At 45.6% G+C, this 26,159-nt stretch overlaps 4 protein-coding genes across 4 annotated transcripts; 1 reads left to right on the top strand and 3 right to left on the bottom strand.

Annotated features, from left to right (window-relative positions):
* Window positions 1–1,675: 1,675 nt before the first annotated feature.
* Window positions 1,676–2,449, bottom strand: LOC136355468 (uncharacterized). The gene is made up of 2 exons (XM_066308064.1): window positions 1,982–2,449; window positions 1,676–1,903 (listed from the first exon to the last, which is right to left on the bottom strand). Exons 1-2 carry the CDS (start codon window positions 2,447–2,449, stop codon window positions 1,676–1,678), a joined length of 696 nt encoding a protein of 231 aa, XP_066164161.1.
* A 102-nt stretch (window positions 2,450–2,551) lies between these two features.
* Window positions 2,552–3,742, bottom strand: LOC136355467 (uncharacterized). The gene has a single exon (XM_066308060.1). The coding sequence runs from the start codon at window positions 3,740–3,742 to the stop codon at window positions 2,552–2,554; it is 1,191 nt and encodes a 396-aa protein (XP_066164157.1).
* A 5,292-nt stretch (window positions 3,743–9,034) lies between these two features.
* Window positions 9,035–12,344, bottom strand: LOC107276023 (putative receptor protein kinase ZmPK1). Its single transcript, XM_015765897.2, has one exon. It carries the CDS (start codon window positions 11,609–11,611, stop codon window positions 9,266–9,268), a length of 2,346 nt encoding a protein of 781 aa, XP_015621383.1. The 5' UTR covers window positions 11,612–12,344; the 3' UTR covers window positions 9,035–9,265.
* A 7,776-nt stretch (window positions 12,345–20,120) lies between these two features.
* Window positions 20,121–23,070, top strand: LOC4326329 (putative receptor protein kinase ZmPK1). Its single transcript, XM_015769173.3, has one exon. The coding sequence runs from the start codon at window positions 20,484–20,486 to the stop codon at window positions 22,875–22,877; it is 2,394 nt and encodes a 797-aa protein (XP_015624659.1). The 5' UTR covers window positions 20,121–20,483; the 3' UTR covers window positions 22,878–23,070.
* The last annotated feature ends 3,089 nt before the right edge of the window (window positions 23,071–26,159 follow it).

The raw sequence follows: 26,159 nt of genomic DNA, 5'->3' as shown, positions 1-26,159 counted from the left end.
TACGACCAGCTGGGAGTCACCTAGGACCAGGAGACGGCGGATGACCATTCCGGCTACCGCCCTCAACCCTGCGAGGAGCCCTTCGTATTCTGCCATGTTGTTCGTGGCTCGGAAGTCGAGCCGAACGACGTATTTGAGGACGTCTCCGCTTGGCGAGGTTAGTGTGACTCCAGCACCCGCGCCTTGAAGGGTGAGGGAGCCGTCGAAATGCATAATCCAGTGTCCGCCACGAATGTCAGCGTTTGGGTCCTCTTTCTCTTCGGGGGAGGAAGGGGGTTCGGACGGAACATGGTCGTCCACTGGGGCCCATTCCGCGATGAAGTCAGCCAGGACTTGACTTTTGATCGCGTGCCGCGGTTCGAAGTGCAGGTCGAACTCAGCTAGCTCGATGGCCCATTTTACCACCCGTCCGGTGCCCTCTCGGTTGTGCAAGATTTGGCCGAGAGGGTACGATGTTACCACGGAAACCCGATGTGCTTGGAAGTAATGGCGCAACTTCCTCGAGGCCATCAATACGGCGTAAAGCATTTTCTGGGCCTGCGGGTACCGGGTTTTCGCATCCCGAAGCGCCTCGCTGACAAAGTAGACGGGCCGCTGCACCGTTCGGCGGGGCCGGTTCGTGTTGTTAGGGGCGGATGACCCGGGGCGCGCCTGCTCGGGGGCCCCAGGGGATTCCGGATTATCTTGGGATCACAGGGCTCGGGGCCTCCTGCCAAAGCCTCGCCTTCTCCTCCGGGGGCCTCGGGGTCCTCCCGGGGGCTGGGGGCTTTGGGGGACGAGGGGCCATCACGAGCCGGAGGGACCTCCCGCTCGGTCTCCTCGCGTTCAACTACTAGGGCGGCACTCACCACGTGGGGGGTCGTAGCCAAGTAGAGTAGCAATGGCTCCTCCGGCCCCGGGGCCACCAGGATAGGGGGAGAAGTGAGGTAAGCTTTCAGCTGATTGAGGGCTTGCTCAGCTTCCTCCGTCCATACAAACGGCCCGGGGCGCTTGAGGAGCTTGAATAGGGGCAGCACTCTCTCGTCCAGTCTTGATATAAATCGACCCAGGGCGGCCATGCATCCAGCGACACATTGCACATCCCTGAGCTTGTTGGGGGGCGCATCCTCTCTATCGCGCGTATTTTCTCGGGATTTGCTTCTATGCCTCGGGAAGAGACTAGAAAACCGAGAAGCTTGCCCGCCGGAACGCCGAACACACACTTATCGGGGTTCAGCTTTACGCGCGTGGACCTAAGACTATCGAAAGTCTCGGCCAGGTCCTGCAGCAATGTGTCCCGGCGGCGCGTTTTTACCACTAAGTCATCGACATACGCCTCTACATTGCGCCCTATCTGATTACTTAAAGTAATTCGAGTCATGCGCTGAAAGGTAGGACCGGCATTTTTTAACCCAAAAGGCATGGTTGTATAACAAAAGGTGCCTACAGGAGTAATGAAGGCAGTTTTTTCTTCATCTTCCCTAGCCATGCCAATCTGATGGTACCCAGAGTATGCATCTAGAAAGCACAAAAGGTCGCACCCCGTAGTGGAGTCGACTATCTGATCTATACGTGGTAGAGGGAAGGGATCTTTAGGGCATGCCTTATTGAGGTCTGTGTAGTCGATGCACATCCGCAGCTTGCCGTTGGCCTTCGGGACGACCACCGGGTTCGCCAGCCACTCCGGATGAATCACCTAGCGGATGAAATCAGCCTCCAGGAGCCGCGCCACCTCCTCCACCTCCTCCCTGATGAAGGCTTGTCGCTCCGGGGCTTGACGCCGCACTTTTTGCCGGACAGGTCGCGCATCCGGTCGCACGGCGAGGCGGTGCTCAATCACCTCCCTGGGGACCCTGGGCATATCCGACGGCTTCCATGCGAAAACGTCAGAATTCGCCCGCAGGAAGGAGACGAGCGCGCCTTCCTATTTGGCGTCCAAGGTTCCGCCAATCTTAGCGGTTTTGGACGGATCGTCGCCAAGGGGAATCTCCTTGACGGGAACCTCGTCGGCCAAGGTGAGGCGCTTCTTGGGGGCGCGGGACGCGGGGGCCTCCGGGGCCTGCGGCCCCGTGGCCATCGCCAAGTTGTCCGCGCGCTGTTCTGCACAGGCGAGGGCGACTTTGACATCACCAAAGATGGTGATGGGACCGGCAGGACCTGGCATCTTCATCTGGAGGTAGGCGTAATGGGTGGCGGCCATGAACTTCACCAACGCGGGTCTGCCCAGGACCGCGTTGTAGGGCAGATTGAGATCCGCCACATCGAAGTCGATCCGCTCGGTGCAGAAATTGGTGGAGTCGCCGAAGGTTACTGGGAGCTCGACGTGACCAAGCGGCCACGTGTGTCCCAGAGTAACGCCAATGATTGGCAGCGACGGTTGGAGCTTCATCCCCGGGGCCTTGAGCGCGTCAAAGGCAGCCGGGGAGATGATGTTCAGACTGGCCCCACCGTCCACCAGCACACGCTTCATCTTGACGTTGTGGATAGTCGGGGAGACCACCAGGGCCAACTTCCCTCCCCGAGCGAGTACCGTCGGATGGTCGCTCTGGTCGAAGGTGAGCTTTACCTCCGACTAGCGCGCCTTCCGGATCGCCTCGTGGGTGGGAACAGCGGCCAGAAGTTCCCGCCTCATGGCCTTGAACCCTCGACGAGAAATGCGAGCGCAAGCCCCCCCATCGAATGTGGCGACGGTCCCTTGGGGTATCTGGAAATCCAGATCCTCACTACCTCCGCCATCGTCAGCAGGGGCCTTGTTCTTGGCCTCCTCTCGCTGGTCACTGGTTGAGGTCACGGGAGCCTTGCCCTCCCGTCGACCCTGCCGCTTTTCCTCATCGGCCTTTCGGAACCGCTCGGCCAAGTTCTTGACCGAGCGGCAGTCGGCGAGACTGTGGCGGTAAGTGTTGTGCACCGAACACCACTTGTCCGCCGACCGGCCTTCGCCGGAGGGGGCGGTGGAGCTCGGCTTATCGCCGGTAATCTTTCCTTTGCGCGGGGCCCGCGTGGGCCCGTCTGCCGCAAGGACATGGCCCTCGTCGTCGGAACGGGCCGGTTTCCTCTTGCCTCTCCTATCTCGCCGCTTAGAGCGGGGGGCAGACTCGGGGGCAGCCGCAGCCGCCGCACCGGTGCCAGGAGAGTTCCAGGCCCACGCCTCCTCCTTCCGGGCCACCTTGTCCGCCAGCTCGAAGAGCTCGGCGGTAGTCTTGGGCTCCTTGGAGGCGATCTTCTCCAGCATGCGGTTATGCCGCACGCCGTTCCGGAATGCATACACTACTGCGTGGGCTGGAATGCACGGTATGGTGTGGCGGACCTGGCAGAAGCGCTGTATATACGAACGGAGGGACTCGTCGTCCTTCCGCCGCACAGCATGCAGGTCCGCTTCTTCCCCCGGGCGGGGATATGTCCCCTGGAAGTTCGTGACGAACTGCTGGCACAGATCCTCCCAAGAGTGAATGGAGTCGGGGGGCTGGGTCATCAACCAGCCACGCGCCTGACCCTTAAGGGCCATGGGAAAGTAGTTCGCCATAACCCGGTCGTCACCCCCTGCCGCCACGATGATCGTGTTGTAGATTTGGAGGAACTCGGAGGGGTTGATGCTGCCATCATACTTCTCCGTGAGGTTGGGGCGAAACTTCGGGGGCCACCGGACATTCCGGAGACTCGCAACGAAAGCCCTACAACCTGCCCCCCCAGGGGTGAGCGTGAGGGGAGGGCCGCCTCGCGAAGAAGAGCGTGGCACTCCAGATGAGGAGGCGCCTTCCCCCATGCGGGTAGCCCGGCGCTCGTCCCGGCGTCGCTCGATGTTGACCCGAGCGTCCTGCGCCCCGTAGAGGTCATCGTGACGCCTCCGCCTTCCCGAGACCTCCGATGTCGTTGGAGCCGTGGATCGCCTCGAGGTTGTGGCCGATCGACGGGCCCTTCTCCTCGCCGACGAGGAAAGGGTAGCCGGGGCACTTGATGTACCTGTGGCGGTGGATTGGCCACCCGTGGCCAACTGCCGCTGGGCAGCGGTGACCAAGTTGGCCACGTCGTCCAGCCAGCGCCGTACGGGGGTCTCCGGCTCCGGGTTCACCGGGGGATGCCGCAGAAGGGCGCCCACCGCCTGAAGCGCGCCTTGGGGCGAACCACCGTCTCCGTAGTCGAGACGATGACGTGCTCCGACGCGTCGCGACCTCCCTCCGCCTGGGGGCGGGAGAGGGCCGTACCACTTGAACGGGTTGGATCCTCCCTCCGCGAAGGCTCGCGGCGGGGAGGACTTCGAGAGCCACGGCGATGGTGATGAGGGTCACGGTTTTCGCCCGAATCCCCACTCCCAGACGGGGTGGGGGTAAACGCCACCGCTTCCCCCGCTTCCAGGACCTCGACCATGGCGGTCTAGGGCCTGGTCCGACTTGGAGCGGAAGGAAGCGACTTCTTCTCAAACGCGCAACTGCCCCCTACCTGGCGCGCCAGCTGTCGAGGGAAGACCCCCCGATCGCGGGAAGTCGCGTGACCCCCCTTTCGTGAGTTCGGCCGAGGGCAGAGACTCGTCTCTCCGAAGTCGCGTGTTCGTCCCTCCGATCCCCGTTTAGATAGCACACAATTCGATTACCCAGGTTCAGGCCGCTCTGGAGCGTAATACCCTCCTCCTGCGTTTGGGATTATCAGTGGACTTTTACAAGGTTCTCCTTGCTCCTCTCCGCTCTCCGGTGGGCAAGGTCCTCCTTTTATAGCTTAAGGGGATACCACATGCACCGCCTCTACCCTCCCCCTCCATCGGAGGGAGGGGAGGGGGCCCTTCTCCCTCTTCCCACCGGGTTTCAACCCGTGCCTTTTGCTGGAAGCTAAGCATCGGTCGGTCCTTGAGTGGGGCCCAGCGCCGTCTCCCGCCTGACACGGGGGGCAGCCCTGTCATTCCCTCATAAATGAGTGAGGACTTGCGGCAGCCCTATATCGAACGACGTCCGGATGTGACGGGGCGTACCTACCGCCACTCCGCGGAGACAGAGGCGACGTGGGGGCACGACCATCCATTCAATCGGCCGTGACCGGCAATAGACTGGTCACAGACCGGTCGTATCCGACTGACAGGGGTCGGTCGGGCACGCCGCACGTCTGCCCTCGCCGCATTGAACGCAGCGAGGGACGGTTGGGGCGCTGCACATTTATGGCCGCCCAGCCTAGACTCCCCTCTCACCCTTCCCCCCGAGGGAGGGCCTCGGGCTAAAACGACGGGAGAGCCCGAGGGGGTGACGTCACCCCCGAGGGGATGTCGTCGACCCCCGAGGCTCTCCCCATCACCTTAGTGACTCACGAGGTATGTGGGTGGGACCAGCTCGCAGAGCCACGTGGCTGGAAAGGGAAGTAGCTCTCCTTTACTCCACATACCCCCGGGCCCATATCTCCGACAATTTGGTCTCACTAAAAACCTCTAAAAATTAGACTTATAGTTTTTAGAGTTTATTGTCTCGTTTGGGTTTTGTTTTTATAATTTTCAGAAGTCTCGTCAAATGCTGCCACCATACTACTCTACGGTCCATCCACTGCCTCTTCTCTTTATTTTCATTGGGATTTTAAAAATCAAACGTAATTACCATTTGGGTTCTTTTTTTACTTTCTAGAAGTTCCACCAAACTGTCAGCACCTTTACCATTGTACACATGTACTGCTCTCCCGCTGCCTCCCTCTTTATTGTCTTTGAGATTTTAAAATTCGAACATGATTATCATTGGGTTTTTTTTTTTACTTTTTAGAAGTCCCGCCAACCGTTGTAACCATGCTACTTTATGACCCGTCCATCGTCCCTCCTTTTAATCATCATTGGGATTCTATTTGGGGTTTGTTTATAGTTTTTAGATATTCCATCAACCGCCACCACTCTAATCCTTTACATGCATGTTGCTTCTCCTATATTTGTTGTCATTTGTCATCTTTTTATAATTTTTAGAAGTCATATCAAACCCTGTCACCGTACTTCTCTTCGGCCTATCCACTGCCTCTTCTCTTTATTGTCATTGGGATTTTAAAAATCGAACATAATTATTATTTGGATTCATATTTTACTTTCTATAAGTCCCGCCAACTGCCATGACCGGCTGCTTAACGGCCCATCCGTCGTCCCTCCTTTTAATCATCATTGGGATTCTATTTGAGGTTTTGTTAATTGTTTTTAGATGTCCTGTCAACCGCCACCGTTCTACTTCTTTATAAACTTGTTGCTTCTCCCCCTCTTTATTGTTGTTTGTCATCATTTGTGTTCTAGATGGAGTTTTTTTTAGAAGTCCATATTTTTCATTCCGATATTTTTATTTACAAATTATATTCCTACTTAAACTCTTATAATTATTTTTCTATTTTCAGAATTTATTTTTTTGTTATTTCAAATTTTAGTTAATCTTGTGATATGTTCTAGATGGTCTCTTATTTCAATAGTTTTTATTTTTTTATGACAAATTTAAGTTATTTATAAATTTTATTCCTAGGTGAACTATTATTTTTCCTTTTTCTATTTTTGGAATTTATTTTAATTTTTATTTAGAATTTTGGTTAATATCGTATTATGTCTTATATGAATTATTTTTTAATGTTTTTTATTTTCAATTTTATAGTTGTTTCATCCTACTCAAACTATCTTTTTTATTTCTCTAATTTCGGATTTTATTTTATTTTTATTCCGAATTTTAATTAATCTCGTATTGGATTCTTATATGGACTCTTCTTTTAATATTCTTTATTTTTAATTCCGAATTCCAATTATTTCTAGATTATATTCCTACATAGACTCTTCTTTTTCCAATTTCAGATTTTATTTTATTTTTATTCCGAATTTTAATTAATCTCGTATTGGATTCTTATACGAACTCTTCTTTCAATATTGCTTATTTATAATTCCGAATTTCAGCTATTTTTAAATTATATTTCTATTTGGACTCTTCTTTTCTTTTTCTTCGATTAATGTGGGAATTTCTAGCCCCACAACGAACGTGATGCCTTCTTTTCGAGCTGTTTTAATAATATAATAGATAGATAGATAGATAGATAGATTAGTAATTTAGAATAAGATTAGAAGTATTTTAGAATTATGAATATGGACATATATCTATATCCAGATTTAATATATTCAAATTTATAGATCTACGGTGGATGTAAAGTTACCGCATACTTCCTTCGTCCCAAAAAAACTTAACCTAGTACTCCTATCTAGATTTGTTGTACTAGATTATATCCCATCGAAGTAGTAGGTTGAGTTTTTTTTTTTGGACGGAGGGAGTATTACCATGTAGAACGCCATCACTTCGAATTTCGTTATGAAAAAGCTAGTTAGTGCTGATAGATGATTCAAGAGGTGAACTAGACATCCTTCAAACCGCCTTGGCCCTTGAGCGACTCTGCGACTGAACCACTTCACCACTCCCCACTCCCCACTTCACCAGCGAACCAGCCGCGCCGAGTGCCGAACTGCCGCTGCGCTCGCCTTCGCTCCGCCTCAACCACGTTGCCTCGGGCCTCTTGCCACCAGCGGAGCCATCAGATCTGCAGCTCTCTCCGTGTCCCCGGCCGCGTCCGGCGTGCTCTCTGCGCAGGTGAATGTTATCCCCCCCCCCCCCCCTCCCTCCTCCGCCCTTGTCCCTGCCCCGTGCAGACCTCTATTGTCTTTGCGGAATTCTATCGAACACCTTGGCGGCAACCACGAGAATGGGGAATCGGGGATGACTCGGATGATTGAGGACATATCGCGGGCCCCTCCCTCTTGATGGCTCGGTTATGTTATTACTAGTCTCGTGATGGTATTAGAAAACTGACATTTTTGCCGTCAATTGGTACCCCACAGGTGATGTCGCAGCAGTAGATAGATGAGGCGATGAGCCATCCCTAGAACTGAATGCGGCTGTGCATAGCGGAGAGCGTATCCTTTATGGCTTTGTGTATGTGTATATTTTTTAAGGAAAGTAAGCTTACTGCTTACGAGATCACATGGTACTGTGGTAGTGTAAATCATGCGCCAAAGGATCAAGAGAAATGTGCACTAAATTGATATTGTGTATATCATATCCTTACTTGGGCCCTTCTGAATAACTGAACGCAGCTTGCCATCAAATAAAGGTACTGGTATCGTACTTCTTTCTAAATGAACCTACTTAGTTTCATGCAAGAGTTCATACAGACACTAGAATATTCAACAGATTCATTACAATTAAGAACAAGTTGATATATTATTGCCCTAAGAAGAATTCATAACATGCTCGAACTGATCTTTTCTCTATGGTATAATAATTCTTCTTCTTGCAAAATAAAATTAGTGTTGTTATTGGTCACCATTAGTAGGTTGTCTGATTATCGCGGTGGTTGTATTCTAGGAGAACTTCCAGTATTTAAATCATTATTAGTGAGCTGGTTCTTTCAAGGAAAGAGTTCCTTTCTGGTCCTTACAAATTTTCCAACGATAGGTGTAGCAGTCTAGCACCTTTCATCATTATCTTAATTCACTTGTTTAGGATCAAAATGGCCATATTATATAGTATTAACTACTCGTAGGTGAGGCACCCTCAAATCCTATTTGCCATTTTAATCTCTGATACTCAGTGCCTTGAGGGAATTTTTAGCAAACATTCTGCGGACTGTGCTGATTATCATTGATTTGTATTATGTTTACATAACTACCACACATGATCATGGATGACTAGGTAAGTTACAGGATGTCATACTCAAGTCAACTATTTATTCTTGGATTCTATATTCTCTTTAAGCTTTGTACATTATCTGGGCAAATCAGCTAGCAGCCTAGCATATTAATTCAACCTTACTATTCCAGGGAACAACAAATACTTAAATTCGTAAATTTATTTGTGGTCATATCGTGAGACACTACTCGTTGTCTAAAGCATGATGGAAGGGTCTTTCCTGGTTAGATCTCTAACGGGTGAAAAAATGTGAAGAAATAGTTGTTGGATGCTGTTGCTGTATTTCCCAACAGATGACTACACCAGCAACACAACTACAAATTATTCTTAGCTACGTGGAAATATATACGTGGAGAATGACACGTCAGTATGAGGAGATTCTCAGGAGACTCACCAGAAGTGCAAAGTTAAGAACTTTAAACATTGGTACAGCGTTCCACTGATCCAACACACTTATTTTTCTATTGGATGTACATTTGAATAAACAAACCTGCCACTATACTGAAATGAATTTATAGAAGTATCTGACTTATTTTCTCTAACAAGAACTGTTTACTTCAAGTATTGTGCATGCTAAACTGAATAACTAGTTTTTGATCCTTCAAATCAAAACACTATTGCTTTGCAGGTCACCATGAGTAGGCTGGGTGATTGTCTTCGTCATCACATGCCAGGAAGGCTTTTGCAATTTCATCCATTGTAGGCCTGCTGTTTCTTTCTTCAAGACAAGATATAGCAACTTCCACCATTACCTTTGCTTGCTCAGAATTGAAATGCCCATTCAGTCTAGTATCAATTACATCCTTGACGTCCCCAGTAGCCAGAATATGTTTCATGACCTGCACAAAATCTCTGAGCTCCACCTCCCTCCCATCCACTTTTATCCCGCTTGATATCCTGCTTCCAGTTACAATCTCAAGAAGAACAACACCATAACTGTAGACATCAACCTTTGCATTGATTGGTGAGTTCAACGCCCATTCTGGTGCCATGTAGCCCATTGTACCCCTCATATGCGTGAAGTTTAAACTGGTACTGTCTCTCTTTGAGAGTTTGGCCAGTCCAAAGTCTGCTATCTTCACTTCAAAATCTCTGGTCAGAAGTATGTTCTCTGGTTTTACATCACAATGGACAACCCACTCTAGGCACTCGTGATGGAGATAGGCCAAACCTCTAGCTGTACCCAACGCTATTTTGAACCGTTGGCTCCATGCAAGCAATCGCTCAGCACTTACATCACCAAATAAATACTTGTCCAGTGATTCATTGTCCACATACTCATACACCAGTAGTTTTTGTTGACCCTCGGAGCAAAAACCCCACATCCTAACTAAGTTCATGTGATTGATCCTTCCAATAATACTCATTTCTGCCCAGAATTCCTCCTCACCATGTGAAATATTCATTAGCCTCTTCACGGCTATCACTCTCTTATCTTCAAGTACTCCTCTGTAAACAATACCAGAGGCTCCTCTTCCAATCTCTTCCTTGAACTTTCCAGTTGCCTCCCTTAATTCTCGGTACGTGAACATCCTGAATTGGCTTGTTACCATCCTGTAGCCTGCCTCCATTGACATGGGTATGTTGTGCTTGCTGTAAAGAAACCACCAGCTTGTACCTGTGAAGATTAGCACTAGAGCTCCCAATACTGCTGCAAACACATAATAGGTTGCATAATTTTTATTTGCATCATTCATTCCATACATACTTGAAGATCCTAGTACAATCTCTTTGGTTGGGTTGCATGAGAGATCGGACTGTTTGGAAACCATATTCTTGGGTAGTTTGATGTAGTTATCACCCGGAAAATTTGTGGAGCTGTAGCCATTGAAGAGTACATATTTGATGTAACAAGTTCCAGACCCTGTCTTATACGTGACTGCTGAGCAGGAGCAGATGTCCAAGCAAGTCTTTTTACATTCTTTAAGTGAGATGGATTGGTTGATGATTAGATCGAAGCCATAAAAGTCGGTTTGAGCGAGCTTGAAGAACTCATATTCTTCTATTTTGCTGCAGTTTTTGCTGAATAGTGGACGACAACCTCTGCTCCAGTTTGTTGGATCTCTCATCTCATATCCAGGGGGACAAGAACACTTGAAGCTTGGCAAGAACTCACATATACCATTCTCGCCACACAGTCCATGCACATCACACAATTTTGCTATAGCCTGCCATGAGACTTTCCAGCTCCCATCTGATGCATTCAAACTATACATTCTTAGATTCCCATCATAATCAAGCGTCAGCCTTCTGTTGATTCCAGCACCCCAATCAGCAGCCTTGATATCCAGCTTATCACTTGAGAGGAAGTGTCCTTCAGTGTCAAGGATTGCATTCCTGGAGCCATTGTAGCTAGTCCTCCCAATATCAAACACTGAGTAGTCTGGACTTGGCCAATAGATGCTAGATATTTCTGGCCCATCATACATGAGGCGTAACACATTGTCATTGTCAAAATAGAGGTTGAAATAACCAGAGACCAGTCTTGTACCTTTGGTGAGAGGCTGTAATGGAAGCAAGGTATCCGTTGGTGCCCAGAAGCTTTGCCATAACTTCGTGCCTGTGGAGTCTCTGATGACGAGATTGCCAGTGTCAAGAAGGACAGCCGTTGTGCCCTTGCCAGAGCTCGTCTTGCTGTCCCAATTTGCGGTGCCATTGACATCAGCGAGGACCAGGTTACCTTCATGGTTCAGTGTCACCTTAGAGCCATGGCCATTTACCGGGGACTTGGGGTTTGCAGACCATACGACGGTCCTATTCTTGCTGTTGGTGAACCAGATGGAGAAGGAGAAAGCATTCCCTCCAACTTCATAGAAGCCACAAGAGAAATCGGCGTTTGGTGAGGTAAGGAAGGTTTGCTTATGCTCTTCAACAAATAAGGATGAGCCGGTGCTTAGCATCAACAGGGGTGAAGCATATGAGAATGGCAGTACACTGATCAAGGGAAGAATGACTAGACAGAGTAATCTTGCCATTTTGTTTTCTTTGTGTTCAGGCCATCAGATCATGGTATGGAGGAAGGTGTTTGCTTCCATTTATGATGCTCTGCCTCATCCTTATTTGATATCCACTTGTTGCAAAGGTTCTTTCGTGGAGTCAAATTTGAATCCATGCTGCAAATTCTACATGCCTAAACCAGTAAACCGGGAATAGTTAAGTGCTCCTTCAGGACATTGTCGCATTGCATTCAGTCCTGGCGGCTTTCAGGTATATGAAAGTGATTGAATATATTACTGCTTTTAAAGCTCTCTAATTTTAGAAGGTCTGAACTTTTGTTTTTACCATCATTCTCTAATCGTGCAGCTTAAATATTTGACATGTTTCTTGTCTTGGTCATACAATCTTCATGACAGCTTTCACATTTTTGAGAGCTGCCTCATTATTTCTCAATACCAACATTCTGTTTGGCGTGGACGATTTGGAAAGAAAGAAACAATCGGGTCTTCAACCAAAAGAGTAGGACATGGGCGGAAATTGCTAGGGCCATGACGGGCGAAGCAGACCTTTGGCGGTTGGCTAGAGCCGCGATACCGGCCATGGCGACCCCTATGTCGGGTGGAAGGTCGCCACATTCGTTGGGAGATTAGGCTTTTATTTTCTTCCTCCTCCCCCCTCCTGTATCTTGTCCCCTTCGTGTTTTTGATTTTTCGGCCCGCTCTGTAAATACTTTATTCCTTAATACAAAGATGCGTCCCTCGCGTATCCCAAAAAAAACATTCTGTTTGGTGCTGCTAGCTATATGGACTCTAGAGTATATAACTATATATGGGAGTAATTTGTCTACTTGGAGCAAAGATTGGCTATGTTCATTCCATGCCATTGTTTGGGATGCTGACTTGTTGATTGCCAGTTGTAGAGGTGGACAATTCGTTTGGTAATTTGCATGATAAATGCCCTGATCGTTAGGGTGACAGTGACGCGCAAGTCATGTAGCCATGTCTGACCGGGCAGTTCGGTATTGTATTGTCATTGATCATTGTGTTGTCACTGTCTCGTGGAGTCGTGGTACCAATATCATTGCGGCGATGCTAGCCGAACTGACATGGTTTATCTTTTCTTTTTAATTGGCTATTAAAAGTAGACTGAACACTAAAGTTGTGCCCGTTATTATAGGTTCCCAAATTGATTGGTGTAGCCGGCAAATTGTGATCACGCTTCCTAAAGCTGGCTTATGATTTATGCTTGCTGATTTTACGTCGATAAATCTTTGCAGGTTGTAACACTTCCGAGGGGATCTCTAAACAAACATCCAAAACATTTTCAGCTCAATGAACCAGCTGGAGCTGTTCAAAGTTCAGCAGTGAGTCGGATTCCTCATGCCGGTCCAAGGGCCGACGAGGCGGCGAGTGCTCCGCGAGAGAGGTCAGGATCTGTCACGGGTGAGCCGCCGTGAGCGTGTCGCTAGTGTTTAGAGTTTTCAATTTTTCATGTTCCTGGAAGGAACCAGCTGCTTAGTATAGAACATTCCATTTGATTTGAAGTGCTGATGATTGGTTTACTACTAGCTATTGGTCCAATATGTTCATCCGTGGTCAGTGATTGATTGTGCTCCTTTGTCTTCTTGTTACTGACGATATACCACTTGTGCTTGTGCATGCCTAAACTGACCGATGCTAGAATTTAATACTGGAGCTTCATAGAGCTTCTACGCTAGGGCTGTGTTTAGTTACACGCCAAAATTAGAAGTTTGAAGAAATTGGAACAGAAAAGTTGGAAGTTTGTGTGTGTAGGAAAGTTTGATGTAACGGAAAAGTTGGAAGTTTGAAGAAAAAAAGTTGAAATCTAAACAGGTCCTAGGTAAGAAACTATGGTGCACCATCATTCTATGTCACCCAATATTAGGGGTGGAAACGAGCCAAGACAAGCTTAGCTCGGCTCGCAACAAGTTAGGCTTGGCTCGGCTCGGTTAGTAAAACGAGTTAAAATATGAGCTCGGCTCGGCTTATTTCTTAGCTCGAGCCAGCTCGAGCTGGCTTGCGAGCCTTCCGTTGAAGATACATAATTTGTAATCATTAAGAAAAGCAATAACAAATCATCAACATGTAAAATTAAAATAACTTTATATATTCAATTCATCAAAATATAGATGATAAATTACATATTAACAAATAATAACTCCACTAGAAGATAAAATCATCCATATAAATACATGATGGCCTAGGCTCACGAGCCAAATCAAGCGGCTCGCGAGCCAGCTCGGGCTCGGCTTGTTTTAGAAACGAGCTGAAAGGGAGACTTGGGCTTGGCTCGTTTGGCATTCAAGCCGAGCCGAGCTAAGTGAGCTCGAGCCAAGCCCGAGCTGAGCTCACGAGCCCAAGCTTTTTATCCACCCCTACCCAGGATGCGGTTCTGATTGCTAAGGGCACGCTTGGATGTTTGGTTAATCTTTACCCCTACAAATATTTTCCACTTGTAATTTTGGGGTCACCCAAAAAACCCTTCTATTACACCTGAATTTCTTTTCCCTTCTGAACATCTGTTTTTCCTTTTTTTTTTTAACGAATCGACGAGCGCCAATTCCATTTCTGAACATTTGGGTATTATGAAGCTAGCAGCAGGTGAGCAGGTTACGGTATGAACAAAACACAGAACAGAAATTTGACTACCTATTGCTCAACGAACTTTTAACATTTGTAAGCTTTCATCTGTATGAAATAACATTCAGAAGTACCAGGATGAGCCTTTCCATGTTTCAAGTTTTAGTGATGTATGTGCTGGAATTTTATTATATACCAAAGGAGACAGATCTTGCTCAATTGTTCAGAGAAAAATCAGAGTTCAGACAAAATCAGGGTTAACTATTGGCTTCGAAGCTATGGATGTTTGCGGCGGCGTGGATCAAAGCCATGAACGATGGCGGCGGTGTGGATCGAAGCTGTGTGCAACAACGACGATGTGGATCGAGGCCGAGCTGGCCACTATGGAAGGGGTGAGAGTGAGACGATCCGGCGCGAAGAGGCCGAGCCCGATAATTGTCGGAAAATAAATGTGGGCTGCTGAGGCCACACTTTGGTTGAGAGGGAGAATCTAGGCCCATATAAGGCCCATTCCAGAGAAATCTTCAATAGATTACTCGTGACATTTGGCTGATTGGCTCGTGTCGTCGCTCCCTTTTTTCCCCTTCTACGTTTTTTTGCAGATCTTTTACTCGTGATGGTGTAGTATCATTGACTTGTTTGGGTATTTTAGGGTTTTTTAATTCGGTTAAATGGTTAATAGCATGTTCTTAAAAAAAACAGTAATAACATGGTATTTTTTCGGGAATAATAACATGGTATTTTGTCTACGCCGGCGCCGAGTAAACTTGTGCGAATTAGACCATTGGAGAAGATCAGAAGAGTGTAAGAAACTAAGAAAGATTGGTTTATATTTATTTTGGTCTGAATACAGCCTTATTTTTCCCTTTTTTTTCATGCACATGCGTATTACATATTGTATATACCTTTTTCTCTAAAATTTTGATATACATCTGATGATCTGAATACTCTTTTTTTTTTTAATAATCACCGGAGGGGAGAGCTTCCCCACCTGAATTTCCATTGAAATTAAAGCAGAGATGTTCATACAAACACAAACAGAAACAAAAGAAGGGCCAGCGGCCTGCTATTACATTTGATCAGAATTTTTTTTTTGAAACATTAAACGGCAGGAGATTTGCCGTATATATTAGAAGAAATAAATCAAGAGAGTCTTACAGAGGGTGCATAAACGAAAACAACAACAGGGCAGTACAGCTCCTGCGATTAAATTTACAACCCAAGGAAAGAACGCCTGAGGACCAGGTTCTATCAGCAGCAATAGAGCCTGGATTGGTTGATGAGGTCTATATTCTCTTTAACTAGGAAGGCCACCTGCAGCTCGCTTTTTGAAGAATTTTGGAAAATCCTCCTATTACGTTCTAGCCAAATATTCCACCATGTTGTTAAAAGGACACTCAGAATGTGCTTCCTTCTTGATTTAGGCTTGATCCTGCAGAGGGTGCTCCACCAGTCTTCAATGGAAGGTGCTGTATGTTGTTGTGGTGCTTGAATGTCAAGCCAACTACTGACATGGTTCCAAACCAAGTTCGTAAAGGGGCACTCTTTTGCTAGATGTGTGGCATCCTCGAAGGCCCCCCTACATAGACTACAAATCCAGTCGCATGGCCAGTGTCAGCGCAGCAGATTTTCCGCGGTAAGAGTTCGTTGGTGTAAGACTAACCAGCCAAAAAATCGATGCTTTGGTTCTGCAGATGTGGTCCAAAGAGGCTCGTAAAAAACGTTTGTGTGTGATCCCTGGAACTGGGCAAGATAGGCACTCTTTTCTGAGTAAACCCCATTTTCAGTCCATCTCCAAATTATTTCATCCGCCAGTCCATCTTGTAGGGATATGTTCTGAAGTCTTCCCCCCAGCTGGACAAGGTCGTTTACCTCCTCCAAGGAAGTGATTGGATTTAACAGAGATAGCCAATGATTGTTGTTCAGATCAGCATGTAGACTATTACTTTTTCTCTTTGCAAGCCTAAAAATTGTCGGAGCTAGATCCTTGGGTGTTTGGCCATCCAACCAATTGTCTAACCAGAAAGAGGTTTTTCTTCCATCCCCGATCTCAATTTTTGTCCCAGCTCTGAATAGGCATCTATCAGTTTCATCACATGGAACTGACATATTCACCCTCGGTTTTGTATCATCTTTCCAATTATACCAAAGCCAACGGAGGCGCAATGCTCTTGCAAATTTTTCTAAGTTTAAAATACCAAGTCCTCCCAAATTCTTTGGTTTACATACCTCTTGCCAATTAATTAAACTGCTACCGGCATTCACATTTTCAGGGTCCTCTCCCTTCCAAAGAAAGGCACGTCTGAAACGATCAATTTTCTTGAAAACCCATTTCATTTGTGGCAGTACCGTGAGGTGGTAAATTGGTGTTGCCGTAAGTGTTGTTTTCACTAACACTTCCCTTCCTGCTGAAGTAAAGAATCTTCCCTTCCAACCTGGTATTCTTGCACCCACCTTATCTACTAGAGGCTGTAGATCTATTTTCCTCAGTTTTCTCGTATGAAGGGGTATGCCGAGATAATTGCATGGGAAGGTTTTTAAATTCCCCATGAATGAATTTAGAAGGCTTTCAACATTCAGATTATCACAAGCTATCGGGAAAACCTCTGTTTTGGAAGGATTTGTGTGGAGGCCGCTGATCCTTGCAAAAGTGTGGAGAATGTTCTTTACAGTTGTTAGTTCCTGTGCCTCTGGAGGGATGAAGAGAGCCACGTCGTCCGCGTAGAAGGAACAACGAAATCTTTGTCGTCTCGGATCTATTTTCTTGAGAATTAAGGCTTCCTCGGCTGCTTTGAAGATCAGATGCAGTGGTTCCATAGCTAGAATAAATAGCATAGGAGAAAGTGGGTCTCCTTGTCTTAGACCTCTCTTATGTAAAATTGGGTTACCGGGGCATCCATTTAGGAGGATTCTAGAGGAAGAACTTCCTAATAAATTTGAGATCCAATTGCACCATTTGATCAGAATTTAGGGGGTGGGAGAGTACTTGCTTCCAGGTGGAAACAACGATTCTATCCTGGCTCTTTAACCGGTGTGCCCAGAGAGTTGCGTCTTCGATACATCGTTGGAGGAGGCGACGATGACAAGGCTCCTGGTTTCTGAAGATGGCATCATGGCGCGGTGGTTCCAGAGTCCCCAAAGGCAGAGCAGAAAGAAGGGGCGGAAGTGCGCTGTCGGGATGACTGATGGTGGTTGTAATGCATGGAGTTGTTTTACATCGTCAATACCTGGATCGATGTGGAGTGAAGCCCATAGACCAGAGGCAAAAGGACAGTGAAGAAAGAGGTAGCTTGTTGTTTCATCTGCTAAGCTGCATATTTTGCGCAAATTGGAGACGGAACAATATTCTTTGCATGTACTGCCACTGTTGCTTGTTGTTGCCTGGAAGGGGTGAATAGAGCTGGGAATTTCTCTTGCAGTGGCATTTGTATAAGCCATCGATCTTTCCGAAAGCTGGCTCTGATACCATTGCCCACTACAACTGAGGTCAATCTATTCAGATAGGGAAGAAGCTTCAGCATTGCAGCCCAGTGAGGTCCCATGGCTTGCAACGCCAATGCCAAGGAGCACTGTAAAAGAGCTCAAATTCTCTCTTTTCGCGAAAAGAAGAGCTCAAATCCTGTACATATTCCCTCCGTACTCATAAAGGAAGTCGTTTAGAACAATGTTTAAGTCAAACCTTGAGAATATAAATCATGAATAACTCTCAAGTTGTTGAGTTTGAAAATATAAAAATTATATGAATAGATTTGTTTTAAAAAATACTTTCATAAAAATATACATATATCATTTTTCAATAAATATTTTTATAGAAACAAGAAGTCAAAGTTGTGTTTTGGAAACCGTGTCGCTGTCCTAAACGACTTCCTTTATGAGTACGGAGGGAGTATACAATAAGATTAGGAGTACACCACAAAAATAAGGTTTTGTGGGTATCATATAGATATATAATGGATTTTCCTGGAGTATTTTACATTTTGTCCATGGCAGGTAACGATATTGACCAGGAAGAGGCAGCTACGTTATACTCGCATGGTCAGTCAAGCACTGACGATAGCTGAAGGCAAAGCAAGCTTAATTGCATCGATCAGAAAGCTGCAGGAAAACGATCCATGGATCCAAGACCGGGCAAGGGAGAAGAAAGACCAGTTGGTCGATGCTGTCCAAGCACTGATGTTATGTTACAAGAATGTGAGAAGAAAAATACGACACTTGCATTGCAGGTCCTAGTTTGAGCGGTTGAGCATGAAACCTTACCCTCAGACAACTAGCACTAGCAGATTAAAGATGTGAAGTCACTACTGGTGTGCCTGCAGGCCAGCCGGTTCTAGAAGCTGAAAGATGCACAAAAAAAAAAAAACCAGGCAAGATGTGAAGTCTTAGGCCACTAGGTCGTACAAAATTTGTGCAATTAGTCTTAAATTAAGACAGTCTATAGAATATGATACTTCAACTTCCCTATAGACTGTACTGGAATTACAATTGGAGCGGCAGGTCAAGAAGATGCCATTGCCAGCTACATGCATATGTGCGTCTACTATTTGTGGTTATGTACTATCAAATCCTGAAAGAGTGTAAGTGCCATTGTGTCAAACAAAGCCAGTAGCCAAGAGGGGTAATTCTTGCAGTTTTGCATTATTTGGGCAGTAGAACTAGTATGACCAAGTGCATGGTTTCCCCTGCAGAATGAGATCAGCTGGTCAGGTCAAAACCAGGTAAAATGTCTCGCCACCAGAGAAAGATCAGCTAATGACACATCAAATCGGAAAGCGAAATTGGTAAGTGCTGATGACTGTGTGCGCTTTAGAAGAGACTTAGTGCAAGATAAAAAGATAGAATGGGCAAACTGAAACGAAGAGTCGTTTGATCAAACCACAAGCTATCATGTCAAGATCCAAACTACTATTAATATCGTTGATTTCGTCATCCAAATTGCTATCAGTGGGGCGCTTCTTATATTGGGCAAATACCAAAGAAATGACTTTTAAATATTGAGAGAGAGATGACGACGACTTCAGGTCATGAACAAAATAAGATCGTACACAAACTTTTTACGATACGATGCAGCCATACTATTTGTTTTGTCCATCATAAATTGATAAATATTAAACATGACATCAGAGACAGATCTGGTGGGTAGATAATGAGAAAATATCCAGTGAAAATCATAAGTGAAAACCATACCTAAAAGTTCTCTAAATTCATCAAAAAAAATATTGGAGTTAGCAGTAGGCATCACATACATTCACACGAAATCACAAGTTCAAACTCAACTTCATTTGAGAGGAAAAAAAAGAGATAAATTTTAGGTGAATAGTGCCATATTACTATGAGAGAATCCATTATATGCCACTAACTTTGTCACATGTCTACGATTTACCATTGAATTTGTCACATTCTACAATATACCATCGACTTTTGCTTAACTTCTACGATTTACCATCGCTGTCCGGTTAGCCTCCGTTAACACTGTACAATTTTGTCCAAATGACCAAAATACCCCTACGACAAAAACTTTCAAATTTTGGATAAAAATTTCAAAATATCATATTATAAACATAAGATTGTAACCATCTAAAATTTGGTCTAAAACATGAAATTTGATATTTCAGAATTTTTGTCCAAAATTTGAAAGTTTTTGTTCCCAGGGATATTTTGATCATTTCAATAAATTTGTACAGTACTCACTGAGACTAACCGGACGGCAATAGTAAATCGTAGAAGTTAAGTGAAAGTTGATGGTATATTGTAGAACGTGATAAAGTCAGTGGTAAATTGTAGAAGTGTGACAAAGTTAATGGCATATAATAGATTTTCTCTATTACTATTCATCCAAAAATTGTCCTCTTTTTACTCCCAAATAAAGTTCTTCTTTAAAGATACTTTTAACTTTCATACACTAGTTGCTTATGTAAAAGAACTTAGCTTGGGGCAGAAGGGAGGAAAAACTGATATATATAATATACAAAATCACGGTTTCATCGGTACTCCTCTTTCACACATTGAAAGAAACATGGATGCCCCCATGAAGTTGACAATATTCCGTCTTGCAGTCTAAATCAAGCAATATAGTAGGACAATGCAATGTGTACACCGTGGAGATGCCCAACAGTTTTTTTGCCTTACCAACCCCAGTATTCAATTGTTCAAGTCAGCAACATACATGGGTATTACGGCCACATGCGCGCTAATGCATATCGTCACCTAAGTAAGCCGCATAGTGTTAAAACTGAACCTAAAGCTACCTGCCTCTCTCTGTCTCTCTTCTTCTCTCTACTTCGATAGCCAAAGCTCCCTGGAAAAGGAGATAATGGCTGCGCTGCTGTATCTAACCATCCTCTCATCACTCTCCTTCCACCTCTGCTCTTGTGCTTCCCCATGGCGAACCATGACGACCGGCTCACACATCAGAGCTGAGGACCATGACAAGATCTTCCTCCTCTCACCTGATACCACCTTCTCTTGCGGCTTCCATCAGCTTGGCACAAATGCTTTCACCTTCTCGATCTGGTACACCCACACCACCGAGAAAACTGCCGTGTGGACGGCGAATCCCTACTCTCCGGCGAATGGGGGATACTCCCCAGTGAACCTTTACGGCTCCAGGGTGTCGCTGGGCCATGATGGCAACCTAGTCCTCACAGATACCAACGGCACGACGGTGTGGGAAAGCAAGACATCTTCAGGCAAGCATACTACAGTTACCCTTCTTGACACCGGCAATCTTGTAATCAAGGATTCCAGCAATAGTACTGTGTGGCAGAGCTTCGACTCACCGACCGATACCTTGCTGCCATGGCAGAACCTGACCAAAAACATAAGGTTAGTCTCTCGTTATCATCACCTCTACTTTGATAACGATAATGTCCTGCGCCTATTATATGACGGCCCAGAGATTACAAGCATCTACTGGCCAAGTCCAGATTATAATGCCGAAAAAAATGGGCGTACTAGATTTAACAGCACCAGGATAGCATTTCTTGATGATGAGGGTAATTTTGTGTCAAGTGATGGATTCAAGATAGAGGCTACAGATTCAGGTCCTAGGATCAAGAGAAGGATTACAATTGATTATGATGGCAATTTTAGAATGTACAGCTTGAACGAGTCAACGGGCAACTGGACTATCACAGGGCAGGCCGTGATACAGATGTGTTATGTTCATGGGCTATGCGGCAAGAATGGGATATGTGACTACTCGGGAGGTCTAAGATGTAGATGTCCTCCAGAATATGTGATGGTTGATCCAACAGATTGGAACAAAGGATGTGAACCAACGTTTACAATCGATAGCAAAAGACCACATGAGGACTTTATGTTCGTCAAACAGCCTCATGCAGACTTCTATGGCTTCGATCTGGGATCAAATAAATCCATCTCATTTGAAGCATGTCAGAATATTTGCTTGAACAGCAGCTCCTGCTTATCATTCACATACAAGGGTGGGGATGGTTTATGTTACACTAAAGGCTTACTCTACAATGGTCAGGTGTACCCATATTTCCCCGGAGACAACTACATGAAAGTACCTAAGAATTCAAGCAAATCAACACCCTCAATCTCCAAACAACAAAGACTCACTTGCAACCTCAGTGCTCCTGAGATCATGCTAGGCTCAGCAAGTATGTATGGAACAAAGAAGGACAATATAAAGTGGGCATACTTCTATGTTTTTGCTGCAATATTGGGAGGTCTAGAGTCGCTTGTAATAGTGACAGGCTGGTACCTTTTTTTCAAGAAGCATAACATACCCAAGTCCATGGAGGATGGATACAAGATGATAACAAACCAGTTCAGGCGATTTACATACCGAGAATTGAAGGAAGCGACTGGAAAATTCAAAGAAGAGCTTGGGAGGGGTGGGGCTGGAATTGTTTATAGAGGAGTACTTGAAGATAAGAAAATAGTGGCAGTAAAGAAGCTTACAGACGTTCGGCAAGGAGAGGAGGAATTCTGGGCAGAAGTGACTCTAATTGGGAGGATCAATCACATAAATTTGGTAAGGATGTGGGGGTTTTGCTCAGAAGGGACAAACAGACTATTGGTATATGAGTATGTGGAGAACGAGTCATTGGACAAGTACCTCTTTGGTGAGAGATGCCACGAAAGCCTGCTAAGTTGGAGCCAAAGGTACAGGATTGCCCTGGGCACAGCCAGGGGTCTTGCTTATCTTCATCACGAATGCCTTGAGTGGGTCGTGCATTGTGATGTGAAACCAGAAAACATACTTCTAAGTAGAGATTTCGATGCCAAGATAGCAGACTTTGGACTAGCCAAACTTGCAAAGCGAGACAGCACTAGTTTCAATTTCACCCATATGAGGGGCACAATGGGCTACATGGCACCAGAATGGGCGTTGAATTTGCCGATCAATGCAAAGGTTGATGTCTACAGCTATGGAGTAGTGCTCCTTGAGATTGTGACAGGAATCAGGGTTTCAAGCGGCATAGTGGTAGATGAAAGGCAAGTGGAGTTTCCAGAGTTTGTCCAGGAGGCCAAAAAGATTCAGGCTACAGGGAATGTCACCGATTTAGTGGATGACAGACTGCATGGACACTTTGATCCAGAGCAAGTAATTACAATGGTGAAGGTAGCTCTTTCATGCCTGGAAGAAAGAAGCAAGAGGCCAACAATGGATGAAATTCTGAAGGCTCTCATGTTATGTGATGACGAAGACGACTACCATCCTGCCTATTCATATTAGCCTGCAGCTACTGCATAAATTTTGAGATGTGTACGTAATAGGATATCCTAGATGATGTAATTATAGGCATAGCTAGATATGGTGACAAGGGCTTATTGTTTATGACATTGGAATGATTATATTGCATAATGTAACAAGTTTTGTTCTGTAGATGAAATGAGTGAATGAATAGTATGCAGGGCTATTCCAGAATTGATTGGTTTGTTCGTTTTCTCTCAATTATCTCTACAAGCCTACAAACTTTAACCGTCATTTTCACAAGCATCGAATCCATAACCCCACCCAAATAACCAGAAACTACTCCATATTAATTCAATATATGCAGAGCAAAATAAAATTATCTGCAGCGTGCATAGTTTACAAGGAAACCATGCCCTCACCTCAGAAATACGCACCTTGTAATGGATTGCGAAGGGCAGATCTCTTCTAGGCGTGATGGCCACCGGATAAGTTGCATTGCACCGAACAATTCTGCTTGAGCCCATGGCTTCTGCGTCGCTCAAGGCACACTGGAAGCTTGAAGGAGAGCGCGATGCCAAGTGGTGAACACGACATGGATGCGACTTAACCAGCAGGGAAGATGAACAGCTTTACCTCGTTTCTCGCCCCTGCAAGGGCAACAGCCTCCCCAGTCCCCACTGCCGGCACCTGACATGAGGGCAATGATGACGCCTGCGGCGGCAGAGGGGGGGAGGGAGAGAACCAGCGCGCGCGGCATAGCATACGCATTGGCGCCGCCGTCGCGACGTTCCCGGAGATCGGAAAGCCGACGGGAGGGGGGGTGGCGGCTCGCCGCCGCCGCGTGCGTGCGTGGGGAGTGGACACGACGAGGAAGGCGAAAGGACTAGTAGTTCGAGGGAGGTGGCTCGCCGGAGTAGAAGTGGACCGCCGTTCTATGGGCCATTCACGTGGGCCTGTTCATGTGGTGATCACAACTGAGAACTGACACAACAGGTCGTAGTCTTCCGTTCCTCGCTATATGATTCGTAGGGCATGTTCACTTTGATGTCATTTTCAACCATATTATTTTTCTAAGTAAAATTGTCAAAAGAATGTCTTTAGTTTGTTACCAAATTTGATCAATACATAAGAAATCCTGCCAAAATTTTGGCTACAATCTGAATATGCCCATAATATTAGCAATGTCTTATCCAACCAAAATCTTTTATTTTTGACAGAGAGAGTAGTCAGAAGTTAAATACAAATCAAAATGAAATATAGATGTATTTATTTTTTTGACAAAAATATATAAGCGTATTTCAACTTGGAAAACGTAATATCGTTGTGGTAGTCCCTTTGTTATAAGGTAAATAAAAAATATTTAGGCATATTTTAAGGTAGAAGTAAACACGTAATACACCACGATTAAATATATAGAAAAATTGGTTATTATTGGTCTATATAGCATGCCTTAACATTGTGAAAGTGATCAATATAACACTTTTTATGTTAGGCAAAATTTGCTACAGGACACCGAAAATTTGTGTAATTTGCTGATAGACATCTTGAAAACGTGTTATGGCTGAAAGAGATGATGTGACCATGGCTACCACGGATGCAACCATTGCTCACATCATGGATGAACAAGAAGATATCAAGATCAAGTCCTCCAAGTGCTAGAATCCGATTCGGCCACCTACTACACTGCTGACTTCAAACGGCCACCGAATCTGCATACGACCTCCGTTTTCGGCCTGTGAGTACTTGATGGAAAGCTCTCGGAGCCCTCTTTCCAACGGATCCAGCCTCTTCTCTGAATTCCATCTCGTGTGGCCGGAATCACAGGAACAAGGTGCTGCGTCACCTATAATGGGCCTATGGGCTTGTAACTTCATTTGGGACCCCGGCCCAGGTGGGGCCCATGTGGGGTGCGCCCCAAGCTGGTGGAGCATGACCTAGGCACCCCTAGGTCGTGCTCCCACCCCTATATATAGCTAGTTACCCCTTCAGGGTTTCTCGGGTTTTGATTAATTGTAAGTTTAGCCATTGCTACTTCGCTTGCAGCGCGCGTGTCGGCTAGACCGTCCGTCTGCTTGTTCGGAACCCCACTTTATCGTGTATCAATTTATCTTTGTAAGTCTTGTCTATCTAGCAATTCAGTTGCTTTATATCTTGTTCTTGCTTGTTCTCGATTGCTTGCAGGAATAAGGTTGATCTGCACCGGCAAGATCAACAACCCACGGAGAGGTGTATCGATCGCTAAGGCGCAACGCAACGTCTTGTACGGTTGTAATCGGGTCGTCAACGTCTTTTCCACAAATCGTAGTTATCATCAACTCACCGAAAGATCGGGCCAAACAACTGCCTTGAGTGTCGAGAGGAACTCAGGGTTCATCAGAAAGACACTCTAAAAAAATGGTAATTTGCTAGAGGACACTTCCGGCTCAATCAGAGAGAGAAATTTTTCAAAAAGACAAGAATGACCCTAGGGTCAAAAGCTTTTTGAGCCGATACTAGAGTGAAAATGAAATATGGTGTATGCTAGTGATATACTTTGGGCTATGGAAAATTTAGAGTTGGAAAAATTCTTAATTTTTACTCTAACACCATGTTTGAAGCATGTGGCCAGAGGGGCATTCTCGTCTTTTTTTTGGAATCCATCCCTTCAATTGAGCCAAAAGTGTCCTACAGCAAATTACCAGTTTTTTTAGAATGTCTTTCAGCCATGACATGTTTTTTCGATGTCTATCAGCAAATTACACAAATTTTGGGTGTCCTGTAGCAAAATTTGCCTTTATGTTATGCATAAGATATACCTTTATGAAAAAAATAAAAATAATTTATCTTTCCTCTCTCCTCTCACATGGCTATTGATTGAGTTTATTTTCATAGACTTTTAAGTTAGTTTTTTTCTTATATGATTTATAAGCTAATGGATATGAAATCCTAACTTTAATGACAGAGTTCCATCATTTATGTACCTCATATAAGCCAAAAAGATTTCTTCAACTTAGTTTTTGACTTAATAGTGTATAAGATTAGCTGCATGTTTAGGGCATGTTTGGCACAGCCAAACAGTTTCAGCTCCACCAAAACTGGGAGTGGAGCTGGGTGGAGCTCTCTCACAAAATGAACTAGAGTTATGGAGCTGGGTTTAGGCAGCTCCACAACTCCACTCCAGGAGTTGTGAGAGAGCTCCACCCAGCTCCACTCCCATTTTAGGTGGAACTGAAACTGTTTGGCTGAACTCCACCTCTAGAGGTGGAGTTGGAGCTGGAGTTGTGCCAAACAGGCCAGGCTCCCATTTGGTAGAGATTCAACTTCTAATTTTAACTCCAAGAG

This window comes from Oryza sativa, chromosome 1 (genome assembly GCF_034140825.1).
Source record: "Oryza sativa Japonica Group chromosome 1, ASM3414082v1".
NCBI lineage: Eukaryota > Viridiplantae > Streptophyta > Magnoliopsida > Poales > Poaceae > Oryza > Oryza sativa.
Note: the sequence above shows the minus strand (reverse complement) of the source record. Positions and strands in the feature narration are given on the sequence as shown.